General features: G+C 36.4%; 1 protein-coding gene across 2 annotated transcripts; it reads right to left on the bottom strand.

Annotated features, from left to right (window-relative positions):
• Window positions 1-366: 366 nt before the first annotated feature.
• On the bottom strand, window positions 367-16020 carry MS3_00008935 (uncharacterized protein). 2 transcript variants are annotated; one of them, XM_051217279.1, is made up of 6 exons: window positions 15869-16020; window positions 12646-12932; window positions 8499-8648; window positions 6407-6488; window positions 5066-5174; window positions 367-1040 (listed from the first exon to the last, which is right to left on the bottom strand). In XM_051217279.1, the coding sequence occupies exons 1-6, from the start codon at window positions 16005-16007 to the stop codon at window positions 875-877; spliced, it is 933 nt and encodes a 310-aa protein (XP_051064656.1). In that variant the 5' UTR covers window positions 16008-16020; the 3' UTR covers window positions 367-874. The 2 variants fall into 2 exon arrangements, with proteins under 2 accessions (XP_051064656.1, XP_051064657.1); XM_051217280.1 differs by having other exon boundaries at window positions 367-3637.
• Window positions 16021-17024: the final 1004 nt, after the last annotated feature.

Below are 17024 nucleotides of genomic sequence, written 5' to 3' on the forward strand. Positions count from 1 at the left end.
CAGCCATGTCATCAAGAGTCTCCAATCATTGGTTACGATAGTCACACGGACCCCAATCAAGTAGTCTGCATCTACCAACATGATTAACACTAGCAGTTAGTGACTTCAATGACTGATGCCACGTTTTGGTTTGGCTGCCCCTAACTTTCTTCAAACCATCCCCAACACTAATCAGCATTGCGCGTCGTGATAATCGATGTTCAGGCATACGCAACACGTGACCCAACCATCTCAGTCGATGAAGATTCACAAATCCACAAGGCAGTGGAGCAACGTAAGGAGATGTAATTTCATGGTAGCCGGTGACTAACAATAGGTTCCTACATCAAGATCCTGTAGCCCATGTTCGGAACCAGGGTTTTCCAACTCCCCTACGCGGATTCTCCATATCCATCAACCTGGTTAAAGCGCTAGAATTCGCTTTCCATCTTTTTAATTTGGTAAACAACACTCTCACCACAAGGAGGTAATAAGTAGAACTTCCCTGAAAGTAGTTGTATACGCGTGGCCATATAAGAGCATTTCGAGACGGAGAGCTAAGTCTTTACACCTTCAGCCGTAACAGGCTATTTAGGAGCAACGGCTAGATAAATGACGCCATCGATCATCCATAAACTTATGACTTCCTCTTTCTCAATGACTTTTCTGTTGATACCGATCACTTAGTAAGAGATCGTTTTAACCACTTTTAATGAAGTGAAAAAGACGGTGAATAAAACAATTCACATATAATTACAAAGATTTAACTATTTAAACAATATATAGTACAAATGATTTTGCAAAGAAAAAACAATACTACTTCCATTCTTGACTGTTATGATTTCAATTTGGCATAGTAACAAGAGAGAGAGAGGGGGGTGAGTGGGTAACACAGTTATTGTTTATATAAAATCTTATCATATTTCATAATAAATCCATGAATTAAATGATGTCCATAAACAAATGCTTTTATTCGATCACCAATAAAAAGACTAAATAATAAAATAGGAAAATATTGTATCCATCCCCACCATAACATATGAAATAGATTTGGATGGGACCTTATTCAAAGAAATAAAGAGGGGGGGAAGGGATGGAAAGAAGTAACTAGGTTAAGGAAAATCATTTCATTGATGATTGAAATCAAATTGAATATATAAGCTATATCCTGGTAGAAAAATAAAACAACATTTTATTTTGGAGATTCTTAGATGAAACTGTTGTACTTTCTTATATTCAATGTTGATACTGATACACATGCTTTTGATATACAAGTCTAACAGGTTGATTGAATGAGATGAAAGCTTTATTGACTAACATGGATCGAGAAATATGTGTACAACTGAAGAACATCTGGAACTCAAAGGCAACTGTCAACCAACATCAAGGTCAGGATTTTCAATACAAATGTCAAGACACTTCTACTGTATGGGGCAGAAACCTGGAGAACTACGAAAGCCATCATCCAGAAAATACAGGTGTTTATTAACAATTGTCTACGCAAAATACTTCAGATCCGTTGGCCGGACACTATTAGCAACAACGTACTGTGGGAGAGAACAAACCAGATCCCAGTGGAGGAAGAAATCAGGAAGAAGCGCTGGAAGTGGATAGGACACACATTGAGGAAAGCACCCAACTGCGTCACAAAACAAGCCCTCACATGGAATCCTGAAGGTCAAAGGAAAAAAGGAAGACCAAAGAACACATTACGCCGAGAAATGGAGATAGACATGAGAAAAATGAACAAGAATTGGACGGAACTAGAAAAGAAGGCCCAGGACAGAGTGGGTTGGAGAATGCTGGTCAGCGGCCTATGCTGCATTGGGTTAACAGGCGTAAGTAAGTTATACATATTTAAGCCTTATATTCGATTAACATTTTATGCTTCGTTCTTGAGGAAAGGAAGCCAGAAATTAGCTTGTAGCGCGTACTTACTATTTGACCAATTTGTGATTAACACTTCATAGGTTCTTTTGTAGGAATTGAAAGCAGCTACGTTCAACAGATAAACTAACTGAAGTTCTAGGAGGTCAATTTCTTCAATACCTTTATACTTTAACATTCTAACAGTTCGTCATAAAAGTTCTGCTTGAATCATGTGATGGATGGTTCTTTTTAAAGTCACTTCGTTAACAATCATTTAAACAGTGAATTAATGATTATAAGCCAAAAAGGACTACATATGTTCTATGTTTTTATCAACACAGGAGATTGACAATTGTGTAACTCCACCCCCTCTCTCACTCTTAACATCATTTTTGAGATCTGTATAGCTTTCAAAGAAATACTAGATTCACTAACGAATAGAATAGGTCAGAATTGCAGGAACACTAATGCAATATGTCCGTTTCGACAATTATTATTAGATGAAATGAATATTTGTAAGATATTAGTTGGAGAGATTTTCAATCAATCGAAAAACTTCATCCATTCTTAGAAGACTGATTTAATCCTTAAGTTTTTGAGGTACCCATTTATGCTACTTATTAATAATCAGTAGTTATGTTATTACTCAACCACTTTAATGGGCTATGCAGTATCAACTTGTTTTTATTCGTCTTTCCATTTGTAATAGTATCACTTTCTCCTTCATCTGATGTTCTTTAATGACTGTACTCTTTGAAGCTTTATCTATATTGAACCAATTAGCTACTTTCTAAACTTACTACTTCGTTTATTATCATTAACTGTTGTTTGAGTATGTCTTCGATAGGGTAATTAAACTGAGACACTGCTGGCGAAGACACTCATGGTCCAGTTGGTTAAGCGTTCGCGAGCGAGAACGAAGGCCCTGGGTTCGAATCGCGCGAGCGAGATCGTGGATGCGCACTGGCCGAGTGGTCCAGTTGGTTAAGCGTTCGCGAGCGAGAACGAAGGCCCTGGGTTCGAATCGCGCGAGCGAAATCGTGGATGCGCACTCTCGAGAACAAACTCAGACACTTCATTGTTCAAAATTTTTAACTCAGTTTAAGATAAGTCTTACCATTTAGTTTCGAGGCTTTTACGCTTAATTAGATCGTGATTATAGATTCATAAATAAGGCTGCTTACAAAATCTTGAATAGTATTCACCTATAAAATGGACTAATACTACTGAAATCAGTTGCACATATAAAAAAACAGAAAAGACTAAGAGATGTTAGATGATTGATGGGATTCTCCAGGAAGATTTATTTCTAATCTTGATAGGTGCTCCTTTTTGGGACTCTCCGGAATCCACATCGACAAGTATAACTGTTGGGGACGTTAGATCCCCAGAACTCACTTGGGAAAGGACCTAATTTTGTAATGTTATTTAGAAAATTTCAATTTTTTTGTTTTCGCGCCAAAAGCGCTCTTGTCACCTTCACGTCGTATTTCCCACTTGAGAAATATCTTAATTGTTATTGGTCCGTTGCGTCTTTTAGTATGCTATTTGGTAATTCTCCCCAAGGAAGGTTTTGTACTGTATATATATACGTTTTGAATTGTGTTTGTTGTTATCGCTCGTTTCTGACTGTTTGCAGAATATACCTTCCCATTCCAAGCTTGGACTTCTCTTTCTAGTTAGCGGGGCTGTGCGGCATCAATATTTAGCTTACTGATCTTTGGTCACCGAGTCTTGTTTCTAGTTCGCAGATTAAGTGAACTCGTGATAGCTTCAAATCTAGCAATTACTAATAATGTGTTAACTGAAAATATCAAGTGAATTGTAAAAATCTCCATCTAAAAATTATTGTTGAAACAATTTGATCTCTCAGAATGAGTTTTGTGAAGATTTTAGTAAATTTCACAGGTTGAAATCATAAGTCAGTTGAAGCTAGACCACCATTGAAAACCTGGAAGCACTGGACGGCCGTTTCGTTCTAGTATGGGACTCCTCAGCAGTGCGCATCCACGAACCCGCCCCTGCGGGATTCGAACCCAGGACCTACTGGCTTCGCGTGCGAGAACTTAACCATCAGACCAATCCACGAAGTTGCGCCATCGATGGTCTAGCTTCAACTGACTCATGATTTCAACCTGTGAAATTTACTAAAATCTCCACAAAACTCATTCTGATAATAATCAACTGCTCACTAGTGACTGACTTCAGGAGAACCTTCTGGAGTTCTAGTGAAAAGCCATCACCAGTGGAGTTCAACCAGGTCTGTTGTGAGATATCAGCTCACTGAAGACATTGGTGTTCGATGGCGCAACTTCGTGGATTGGTTGAAGTTAGACGTTAACACCGTTGGATGCCGACAGATCAGTGGTCTAATGATTAAGTGCTCGCGCGCGAAGCCAGCAGGTCCTGTGTTCGAATCCCGCGGGGAGCGTGATCGTGGATGAGCACTGCTGAGGAGTCCCATACTAGGACGAAACGGCCGTCCAGTGCTTCCAGGTTTTCAATGGTGGTCTAGCTTCAACTGACTCATGATTTCAACCTGTGAAATTTGATCTCTATCAAATAAGAAAACAGACTACTACTAACAAACTAAGTAGTTTAATACTTGTAATTCAGTATATTGTGATAGATTGATAAGGAACAGCCCACATCCGAATATTACAATTCAGTTGATGAAGAACTGATCATGATTTAAATTCTTTTGAGAAATCTTGTTTTCTTTCAATATTTCAACAACTCTAATGTCATTTATGAGTAGTACAGTGGTTTAGTGACTAAAACACTTGAATTTCAATTTACCTTTGGCATGTTTGAACCCTGTTCCATATACTCCCCTTTGAATAAACGGAATATGAACAGGAGTCAATGATATAAAAATGTACTTGATTATATGAATCAATAATTGATGAGTTTTTTGAGCAGTTAATAACACATTGGTTACAAAGAAATGACTATGACTATGTCATATATGAAATTTGTCACATTGTGGATTATGAAACTAGACGATAACAGTTTGAATCTTTTAAGGATTATCAGTTCGATTAAGAGTGTAAAGAAAACTTGTTTTTGCAAGTATCATTTAGCACGAAACCTAAGTTAATCGAGGTTCTCTGTAGATCATCTTCAGCTGCCCCCCTATTGAACTGTCATTTGAAATTAGCCAACATTAAAAAAAACAAAAACAACAAATGAACGCATTTACAAAAAAAAAGGATACCATACTTTGTTTGGTTTATATAACAAGGTTAAATTTAGTACTAATGGATTTAGTAAATTTGCAGAACCGGCTGTCCAAGTTTCATATTTTGGATCAATTTTTAATGTTACTAAAAAAAGAAAGAAGAAGACAATAGAATCAAATGATTTGATAACTTGTTTAATTCCAGAATAGAAACATTTATAAATGGCTGTCATAAACAGAAGAGTTGTAGGTGTGAATTGGAAGAATGCTTGACCAGGGCTAAACCATGACATTTCAGTGGTTCGTGAAGGTTATTTATTTCAACACATAGATATTGGTGCAAACAGACACCACACAGATCTCATTTGATGTGTGTGAGGGCTGTGATACTGCCCGAGTGCCCAAACCGAAGCAGGTGGTCTTCTTAGGGAGCCACACCTCGATTATCACGACGCCCAATGCTGATTAGTGTTGAGGATGGTTTGAAGAAAGTTAGGGGCAGTCAAACCAAAACGTGGCATCAGTCATTCAAGTCACTAACTGCTAGTCTTAATCATGTTGGTAGACGCAGACTACTTGATTGGGGTCCGTGTGACTATCGTAACCAATGATTGGAGACTCTTGATGACATGGCTGAGAATTGATCACCATGGCGTACGTGTATACACTCTCTGTCTCTTCTTTAAACTCTAAGATTACAAATGCTTTATATCTTTCTTTCTACGAACTAATTCTTTCTTCCTGTACTATGTCCGTATACACAATCTTTCTTTATAGATCACTACCATTAAAATGACTACTTCTATTAATCCGATGTTCATCTCGTTGTCCTTGTAGTGACTCACCTTTATCACGAGAACACGACTGGTTTAATAAAAACAATTATTATTATAACCAACTGTGCCAGTGTTTGTTTTAATGTGCTTTTGTTTGACTGTGCTAATGACAACTATATTTTGCTTCCATTCTTTTACACACACTTCGATTGTAACTTCGCGCGAATTCGGTTACGTTCTGTAACCAAGCTTGTATCCTGGCACGATCTCGGTATCCTTTCGATACCACGAGATCGCCAGCAAATATATCTTGACTTGGTCCATTGACTGCCTTCTGATATTTGGCTTCTCGGGGATTTTATGGGTTTCTTTGGTTACGTTCAACCTTCGCCTTCTGATTTACTTGGCACGTGTTTCTTGATAACGATGTTCATAGTTAATCTCAACTCGACGCCACGCTACATGCTAATGGGATATGAGAACATGGATCGATGCACATATATGTGCTTGGTCCTACATTGTAACTAACTGACTGAATGTTATGGAGATAAATAGAAATAATCAAATGTATTATTTATAATTATGTAATATATCTACTTACTATGTCGTTTATTCAAAAACTTTTGAACTGTTTCCAATTGAATATCTTTGAGATTATGCTGTTCATTATTGATAATTGAATTCTATTGAGTCAGAAATAAAAATTTATTTATACTTAAGTTGTCTATTCATTAATAATGATTAAATAATTCTTATTTATCTATTTATTGGAACATCTGAAAGAGGCATCGAATACATATGAGCCAAAAAAGTCTATTGGTCAGTGTGAGTGCTGTGATATTACCCTAATCCTCAGACCGAAGCAACTAGTTATCTTAGGAGGTCGCGCCCAGAGCATTTAACCTAAAGGTCTAATCTACAAGGCAGTGGAGAAACGTCAGGAGATGCAGTCATATGGCATTTGTTCTGCTCAGGATCCTGGATCCCATATGCATCAATGGTTTGAAATTAAGGTTTTCTATCTATCTCCTCTAGGTGGATCCTCGGTATCCATCAACCCGGTTACATTTTACATAATAAACATCATGTTTTTTATTACATTATAATTGTTAAAATGATATTCACTGATACAAACTGCAATGATTTACTACTATTAAATTCCTGTCAAAATAAGCTATTTTGGTTGAGACCTCCTTTAAATAAGAATACATTGCTTTAATTTGGTTATATACGATGATTCGTGGACAAGGAACTTCCTTCATTCGAACCATGAGAGACACTCTAAAATGCGAACAAACTGTTATTCAAAACTTTAGATGACTAAAACGTCCTCAAATTTATATCAGTCATTTGTAATGTAAGAAGATAAATTACAATAGTATACTGCCTTTTTTTCATGATGTATGTGTTGTCTTAGCGAAATAGTCTGATTATGAAGCTTTTGTTGTTGTTGTTGTTGTTTCAAGCAACATCATCAATACTCATTGGATGTAGAAGTCCACTATTTCATTTCAAATCAATGATCTGAGTTTACTTCAGATCATTTTTGAATATGGATAACTTGAACAATTGAACGAAGAGATTAACATGTTTTTGATCGAATCTGATCTAATTCAATAGATTTCATATGTATATCATATTGAAAACTATTTTTGACAAGTTCATTTAATTGTTTTTACACTCATTTCTATGAGTAGCTTTCAACTGAAGTCAACTGAAGCTAGACAACCATGGAAAACCTGGAAGCACTAAACTTATATTGAAATTTTCATAACACTTCAGTCTCATAGATCTGCTTGTATTGTAATAAGTATTTTTTTAAAAACCACTAGACACTTGTTCGAAACATGTCATCATTTGAGTTTCTTTATGATCTACTTATAGTTAATCTCATTAACTACTAAATGACTGATATCTTATTGATCATAGGTGTCTTCGAAACATTGCTCGTATATCATGGGACCATCGAGTAAGTAACACAGTTGTTAGGAAACGGGTATTAGATAAGGATGGCAAATCAATTGATGAAGTAGTGAAACTTCATCAGTTCAGATGACTGGCACACGTGTTACGTATGCTCAACGACTGACTGCCTCGATGTGCCATGTTCAGTGGTATAGAAGTAGGTTGGAAGAAAGCTAGGGGTGGCCAGAACAAAACATGGCACAAATCCATGAAGTCACTGACAAGTCGACTGAGCCATGTTGGTAGGTGTAGACTACCTAGTTGGGGACCGCGAGATGATAGCAACCGATAGTTAGGGACCTTGAATGATATGGCTGAAAATCGTTTGCAATGGCGCGGGTGCATCCACTCTCTGTGTTCTCCCAAATTCTAATCTTCTGAATTCTTTATGTCTCTTTTCTTTTCCTCTTTCCAAATTTCTTTCACTGGATTATACTCTTTAAATAACATCTCCAAACCCTAATCTTCCCGATTACTGCTTATACTCTTACTACCTCTACCACTACGGGATTTGAGTCGACAACTGCATCTGTGTGCTAATGTGGTATGGCAACTCGAACTGATGTACGTACGTACGAAGTTCTACGTTGCTACTGACTGACTGACTGATTAAACAGTCTATTTTACATCACAACAATGCACATATACAAGTTAATTAAAATGATTAAGATCTAACAAAAATGCTGTATATGCATATATCTAAAGAATTGTGTTTAGCCATTACTTACATTATAAACTGTATTCATATAACCTTCTAGTAAAGGTTCTCTTTGATACAGTGATAATTGTCCATACATGGAATATTTACAAAATCCCAATACATTTGGTGTATCAAATTGAATCATTAATGGAGTTTGCATTATAAAATTTACACGTTCCTAAAATCAATCAAATTGTTATACAAAACATTCTTTATAGTAAAAAAAAAAAGGAATCAGTGTATTGTATGTTATCAATTATTATCAATCAAAATGAAACAGTCTAATTGGAATAAGAACAGGAAGAAATGTCTCCTTGAAAGTTAAGTGATATCCTACAGGAATTGATACTAATAGATGAACAATACAGTTCATTTCAGCTGGCAAACAATTATGTATCCAATTGTGTGTAGTGATCCATATTTATCAAGAGAACGCGATTAGTTTAATGGAAACATGTATTATTATAACCAATTGTGCCAGTGATTGTTTTACTGTACTTCTTTGTTTAACTGTAATAACGACATTCTTCCTTTCGTTGATTGTGATCTTGCACGAATTCAGTTACACTCAATAACCACACTTGTACTCCTTTGGCACGATCTCGGTATTCTTTCGATACCACGAAATCGCCAACAAATACATCTCAACGCCACCGAATATGTGAAACACAGTTTGTGTGAAAATTAATGACACTTCTTGGCTAATCAGACTGATTCAGATAAGAAATGGAATCGAAACATTCAATGGCGAGACTCTAATTTAGGGATGAGCCAATCAGAAGCGTTTGAGCAATTTCAAGGTCACGGAGCCAAGTTCAACACGCGCTGCTAACATACGATCGGTTCACAGCGGATTTTAGAGAGTAGGTGATTAATGAGAGGTTAAAACAGATGGGACGGCGAAACTCTAATTTAGGGACGAGCCAATGAGTAGCGTTTGAGCAATTTCAATTATTAGTCAACCAGAAAACAGTATAAAGTAAAAATATATTACAAGAAAGTAATGAATTACAGTGGATATTCTTCTTTTACATGATTTAAAAACTTGTTGAGGTTTGATAAAGGCTCAGAAGTTCTGAATTCATAATGCATATTGTATAGAAGCTTGTCCATAGCGTTAGGGTTTGGGGTTAAAATTAGTGTTAAGGGTTAGGTTAAGGTTAGGGTTAGGGTTAGATAAGGGTTTAGGGCTAAGGTTAGGGTTTTGGGGTTAGATTAGGGTTTAAGGTTAGGTTTGGTTAGGGTTTGGGTTAGATTAGGGTTAAGGTTAGGGTTAGATTAGGGTTAGGTTAGGATTAGGGTGCTAACATGCGATCGGACTTGAGAGATGTGTCTACTTACAGGCTACAACCCTAACCATTAACCCTATGGACGAGTTTCTATACAATATGCATTATGAATTCAGAGCCTCTGAACCTTTATCAAACCTTAACAAGTTTTTAAATCATGTAAAAAAAGAATATCCACTGTAATTCATTACTTACTTACAATATATTCTCACTTTATACTAACTGTCTTCTGATTGGTTAATAATTGTCAAGGTCATTTAAGATTCGTTCAAAGGTCGTCCTTAAATTAGAGTCTCGCCCATTCAATCTACTGGATGAAAGAGCGACTGGTGGTCAATGAATTAGTTATAACCAACATGGACAATAACACAAATATGAGTTTACCGAACTTTTCAATTTTGATAGTTATTATGATCTTAATTCTGATTAATTAAAAAGCTCAAATTTATTACAGTCTGATGATCATTTCATCATTCAAAAAGTGTAAACCAAAATTGAAAATATAAAAAAAGGATACCACCATCTATCTTAGATTCTAATGATGATGATGATGATGAGCACAGTTTTCAACGGTTACTTGCACAATATCTAATTGTATGTATGTGCTTAATTTTCAAATGTCCGTTTAAATATTTTATTGTTGATTTCTTTGTTCAATTGAACTCTGTTCATTCTCCTTCTTTACAGATCGTCAGTTTTAACTCATAATTGTTGAAATTAGGTAAGTCAACTTATGTCATTCCCAGCAGTGGTCTATGGTTTTTGGTGAACGAAAACATTTATATGTATGTTACCTTTTGTTTTTACTTTGCCGTATGTATAAAGCTGAGGATCGTCTATGCCATTGGTGATGAGTATATATTATTATCATTATTCAACCATAATTATGGTTATTCCTTTAATTAAATAAATTCAAATGAGGAAACGTACAATTAAGCTTGAAGTAAATACAATTAGCTCGTTTGCATTAGATGTTTGAATCTTTCCAACGATGTTTACAACTGAGATTGATCTATCTTTTTTAGTATTTATACATTCTATGTAGAAGATTTAAACAAACAACATGAATGAATTGAAATTCATTCCAGCACGTGAGTTACTGTCTGCTCGAATTAAATAGCTAAGTGACTGATGAAATGACGTTTAAAGCAGATGGTACCGGATTCGAATTTAGGAGTGAACATCAATTCTGAGGTCCAAATACTTTCAGTTGAGAAGTCCCGAATAAGATGAAACACACATTCTCAATCACATTTTCTAGCCGTCATCAAATCCGGCTTATAACGTTTATGACTTAATGACTATATCAAAGTGACCCGTACAGGATGTATATATATACTAAAAAAGACTGATTAATTGCAGTCCTAAACATCGCTGAAAAGATTCAAACATTTGGTGTAAATGAACTAACAGTATTTACTTGAAGCTTCATAATACGTTTCCTCATTTCTATTCATTTAATTAAAGGAAGAATCGTAATTATAGTCGGATCATCGTCGAACAATCAGTTGAGTGGAACTCATCTCTATACATCAACTTCATTGATTATGAAAAGGCATTCGACAGTGTAGACAGGAGGACGTTATGGAAACTTCTTCGACACTACGGAATTCCTGAGAAGATTGTCAATATCATCCGGAACTCATACGACGGACTACAGTGCAAAGTAGTGCATGGAGGACAGCTGACAGATGCATTCCAAGTAAGGACCGGAGTCAGACAAGGCTGTTTACTCTCTCCCTTCCTTTTTCTCCTGGTGGTCGACTGGATTATGAACACCTCAACATCTGAAGGAAAACACGGAATACAATGGACAGCTCAGAATCAATTAGACGATTTGGACTTCGCAGATGACCTAGCCCTCCTATCACGTACACACGAACAGATGCAGATGAAGACAGCCAGTGTAGCAGCAGTCTCTGCATCAGTAGGCCTCAGCATACACAAAGGGAAAACTAAGGTCCTCAAATTCAAAGCGGAGAACAGCAATCCAATCACTCTTGATGGCGAAACTCTGGAAGATGTAGAATCCTTCACATATCTGGGAAGCATCATCGATGAACAAGGAGGCTCAGATGCAGACGTAAAGGCGAGGATCGGCAAAGCAAGGGCCGCTTTTCTACAATTGAAGAACATATGGAACTCAAAACAACTTTCAACCAATATCAAAGTGAGAATCTTCAATACGAATGTCAAGGCAATTCTACTGTATGGAGCTGAAACTTGGAGAACTACAACAACCACAATCAAGAAAGTACAAGTATTTATAAATAGCTGTCTACACAAGATACTCAACATCCATTGGCCGGATACCATCAGCAATAGCCTTCTGTGGGAGAGAACAAACCAACTTCCAGCTGAAGAAGAAATTAGGAAAAGACGATGGAAATGGATAGGACATACATTACGCAAATCATCAAACTGCATCACGAGGCAAGCCCTAACTTGGAATCCTGAAGGGAAGCGAAAAAGAGGAAGGCCAAAGAACACATTGCGTCGGATAATAGAAGCAGATATGAAAACGATGAATTACAACTGGACGGAGCTAGAAAGGATTGCCCAGGACAGGGTTGGATGGAGAATGCTGGTGAGCGGCCTATGCTCCTTCACGAGGAGTAACAGGCGTAAGTAAGTAAGTAAGTAATGATGATAACAATATGTACTAATTACCAATGGCATAGACGCTCTTCAGCTCTTTTAAACATTCGTTGCTAATCAACACTGCTGAGGAGTCCCATGCCGAGACGAAACGACCGTCCAGTGCTTCCAGGTTTTCCATGGTGGTTGGTCTAGCTTCAACTGACTCATGATTTCAATCTGTGAAATTTCTAAAACTTTCCACAAAACTCATTCTGAGATTAAAAGTTATAAACTAATTTTACTTACATTCAATTGATAACTGAATAGTAATAATATATATAAACTGTTTATTTTATCTTCAATTGGAATTTGAAATTTCAATTTTAATTTATCATATATTCCATTATAATCATCATCTAATTGTTGAATAGACATATATGGAATAATAAGATTAGAAGAGAGTTGATTATTTAAATCTGTGTAGGTACTCCATGCATAAATGGTTTGATGTGATCCTTTCAATTCAATATAGACTTGTTTTAAAAAACGTATTTGTGGTTGTTCAATATAAATTGAATCCCGTAACCAAAATCCTTCATATCATCATAATGTTTTAATGAAAAGAAAATGTGTAAAGTGTTTAAAATACAGACAATATTCAGTTTGGTTACTTAGTTAAATTATACTAATCAGAGATCCTAACCAGAGATCTTTTAACACTGAGCTATCCGGATCTGAATCGCACATAACTAATTCAATAAATGTATCTCTAACTAATCGTGATTAGTAGTTTGAGGTGTGGTAACATGTGACTCAGAATCGGTCACATTCGTTTATATGCATTCTCTTTTTATCTTTGTTAAAGTTTTTGGATTTGATATTACTTCGTCCATTTTACTCCTCAAATTCGTCCTTTCTTTTTGAACCTCGTTTTGTAATATCTCATATTTCTTGCCATCAGTGGTATCATTAATCACTCTGTGATTCTACTATGTATATTAGTAATTCCTTCATACCATGCTGGTGTATTGTGACAACTCGGACTGATGTATACTTATACATCAATCCACGTTGATTGTGACTGACTGGCTTAAGTAGTTATGTCTTAGCCCGAATGTATGTTACTTCTAAAAAATGATAGATGCGACGATCATCGCTTACGTTGGGAATACTTTTCTCATCAATAGACAACTCCAAAGTTGAATCTAAGTTATTTGTTTAAAGAAATACGGAAATATTTCCAAAAATTATTTCCATAACCTTGTGATGTTGTTATTAATTTACCCGGCAAAATGCCTGTGCACAATAAACTCAATAATATGAGATGGGTTTTTTTGTGGAGATTGTAGTAATTTCAGTGGTCTAGTGGTTAAGTGCTCGCGCGCGAAACCAGTAGGTCCTGTGTTCGAATCTCGCAGAGGGTGAGGTCGTGGATGCACACTGCTGAGGAGTCCCACAATAGGGCGAAACGGCCGTCCAGCGCTTCCAGGTTTTCCATGGTGGTCTAGCTTCAACTGACTCATAAACTCAATAAGCCTATAGTAGCCGTGGTACCATCTAACGTGAACCTAAAGTGACGCTCGAGGAATTATTTATTTGTTTCTTCGCTTAAATGATGTTTCAAGGCAATCATCTGTAACCCTAAAATTATCACTTACTCTTACACCAACAAGTTGATTTGTCTATTCAAATAGGCGTTTATAGAGGGATAGTACACAGGACTCAAAGACACTGAATATCATGCATATAATCTACGATAATCCAGAACAACAATTCAGAAAGCAGTGCAGTAAAAAATAACCACACAATCCTAAATAGTTACAGTTAATTTACACAGGACTAATGAATGAAATATTTATCTCAAAAAAGCAGCTTTTTATCATTGAATATGATCAAGTCTAAATGTATTCAACTCCTAAATTGTCAACACAATTCCAGTAGATGTGGTTTTTGTAGGTCCAAGTAAAGCCTTCATTGAACTTACTCACCTTGGTTTCAATTTAAAGTTGTGAAACTTTGGAATCAGTTATAAAATTAAAGATAGGATAATTGACTTCTCCAGTGACATAAGGTAACGGTTTAGAGTAAACAGTGCTTTATCATCATGAGAATTTTTGAAGAGTAGAATTCTATTGTGTTCGTGTGAACTAATGATTGTTTTGTACTCAATTCCTCGTTGATTTTGAATTCTAAATGCAATGCATTCGGTTGTGCTCACTTAGTTCTATTTGGCCTAATTTGCACTGTTCCAGGAACTCCTAGTTGATGCAATAATTCGAATACTTCCAATTATTATGAATTTCTCAAAGGAAAATCCTAAGCCTCTTTCATTTTTTAAAAGTGTGCAAGTGATTTACCAACTGTTGCAAAGTTATCTGTTATATTTTTGCTGATGATACTAAAATTTGGAAATTGATACAGAACGTAGTTTATAAGGCAGGATTACAGAAAGACCTAGACAAACCAGGTAAGTCGGCGAATAGATGGTCATTCGAAACAAAGTCAAGAAAGTGTAGCAATGTAAATCAGTTGACGAGATGATTTATATAAATACTCAACAAACAGAATAGTAATGACTGTAGCTGTGTATAAATCCCAGGAACAAATAATTAACCCATCTACAATGACCCTGACCTCATTAATTTTACTGGACACACTCTAGCTAAAGGAGATCGGCCACGCATCCACACCAGATCACGAGAGGACACTCTGTCCTACGCACCCATCAAAACTACTAACCGGCTTGAGTCAAAAATGTCTTTGAACTTCGTTATTCTTGACTTCGTTTCTAGTGGGTTGGTATTTTTTTTATTGTAAATGGGTTACGGACAAAAGCATCGTCAAAACCTGAAAATCTGTGGCCTCTTTATTTCCAATTTGATTCTAGAGACGACAAAGGTACGTAAAACGATATAAAAACCTGAGACATAAACATAAAACAATAATTAAGTAAATCTATCAGTTTATAATTAACTGGAATCAAAGGATGGAATAGTATATAGTATATACATATGTAGAAACATATGTTTGCACATATGACCACCAGCATATCGTACTGCCCGCAGACTAGATAAACGTAGGTCGTGAAGTTGAAGAAAAAGCTACCAAAATAACAATCATGAGGGAGGAATGCCGTTTGCGAAACTGAGTTATCAAAAGTTATTATATAATTTGAGGGAAAGCATGATAATTTGGGGGAAATTTCGTGGATACCGCACCATAATATTACGAGAAACATTTGACGAAACGCGCCAAAAGACTCGAAAATTCCTCAGATTTGTAAACGCTACTCAAACTTTCATGTTATACAAGTTGAAGTTACGTTCACTAATTCCCCAAGCTCCCAACTTTGGGGACATTTTAGAGAATTTCGGGAAATTTCCAATGCTTTGGATCCGGTTAAACTTTTGGGCTTTTGTGCCATTTCCCCCAAATTTCCCCAAAATTTACTATAGCGGCTTCCCCAAAATGGGTCAAATATTCCCAGAAATTGGGAGCTTGAGTCACCTTAATAATTTAGGTAACTTACCACCTGAACGATAGCATATAAAGAAAGGAACTATAAGAGAAGTTATAGTTATGATTAGCTGGAATGCTGTCCCAATGTGAAAAAACGGAAAGTGTATTTCTCTCAACACTGGACAACGATATATTTCAAGAAGCGCCATCAGTAATCATAGCTACGCCCGTTATGTTTATCGATTTAAACAAGATATCAAAAAGATCTGTGTCTGTCAAATAAAAATAACTCACTCGGTGTATCAAGTTTCGTCTTTCTGTTTCACTCTATAAAGCGTGAATAATTATGGGTTTCTTTTCAAGATCTTTGGGTAGACCAACCCTCAAACTTTTGGAAATATTTCCCTGTGCAAAGTTAAGATCTCAGTTGTGAAATGCCCTGTTCTATCCCAGCATTTTGTGGATGATATTTTCCTCTTACGTAAGGGTTTGGGAATCAAATAAAAAGTTACCTGTTGTAAGGGATCTACTCTACTCACACATTCCGGAGACACATGACTACGGCTATGAATGAGTTACTACGAGAGTTAACGCAAATCACTATACGGTTTGAGCAAAAGCTCTCCTAAATAGAGTCTAAAAACTGTGAAATTCACTGCCGGAAGCAATAGCTTAGGCATCACCTGTAGTTCCCAAGGAACTGAGGGGAACTGCTCCTGGTGCTTTACACAAACTTACATTTTATTATGAGGAACTCACCATATTTTAAGTCTCTGTGAGGTCAAAAAAGAAATTCTGCCTCCTTATAACCACGATGCTTTTCCTTCACCACAAGAGCAGATCTAAGAATGGTGCTTGGAGAACAGAGAATTCTGTTACTTACTGACCCACTCCACTGTGGAGGATTTCAACTTTATTGCTGTTCTTTCGAGGCTGACACGTCATTTTCATCTGCCACTATATCCTCTGCGTACATGAAGTCACCGTTAACCCATAAATGATCAAGACAAGTAGGATAGAAAACAAATGGTATTTAATATCATTACCAGAGTTATGGGAAAATCATTAGACTAATATTCGAGACACCGTCGAGAATTTTAACGTAGAAAAACTCACGTATATTGTACATTCTGAGGATTATGTTTCCATTTTTTACAGAACAGTATGGGCCTGCAAATTTTGTTTTTTTCTGACTTTGTTGTCTCATAGATCTCATGTTAGGATGC

Source organism: Schistosoma haematobium, chromosome 5 (assembly GCF_000699445.3).
Source record: "Schistosoma haematobium chromosome 5, whole genome shotgun sequence".
In the NCBI taxonomy this organism is placed as follows: Eukaryota; Metazoa; Platyhelminthes; class Trematoda; order Strigeidida; family Schistosomatidae; genus Schistosoma; species Schistosoma haematobium.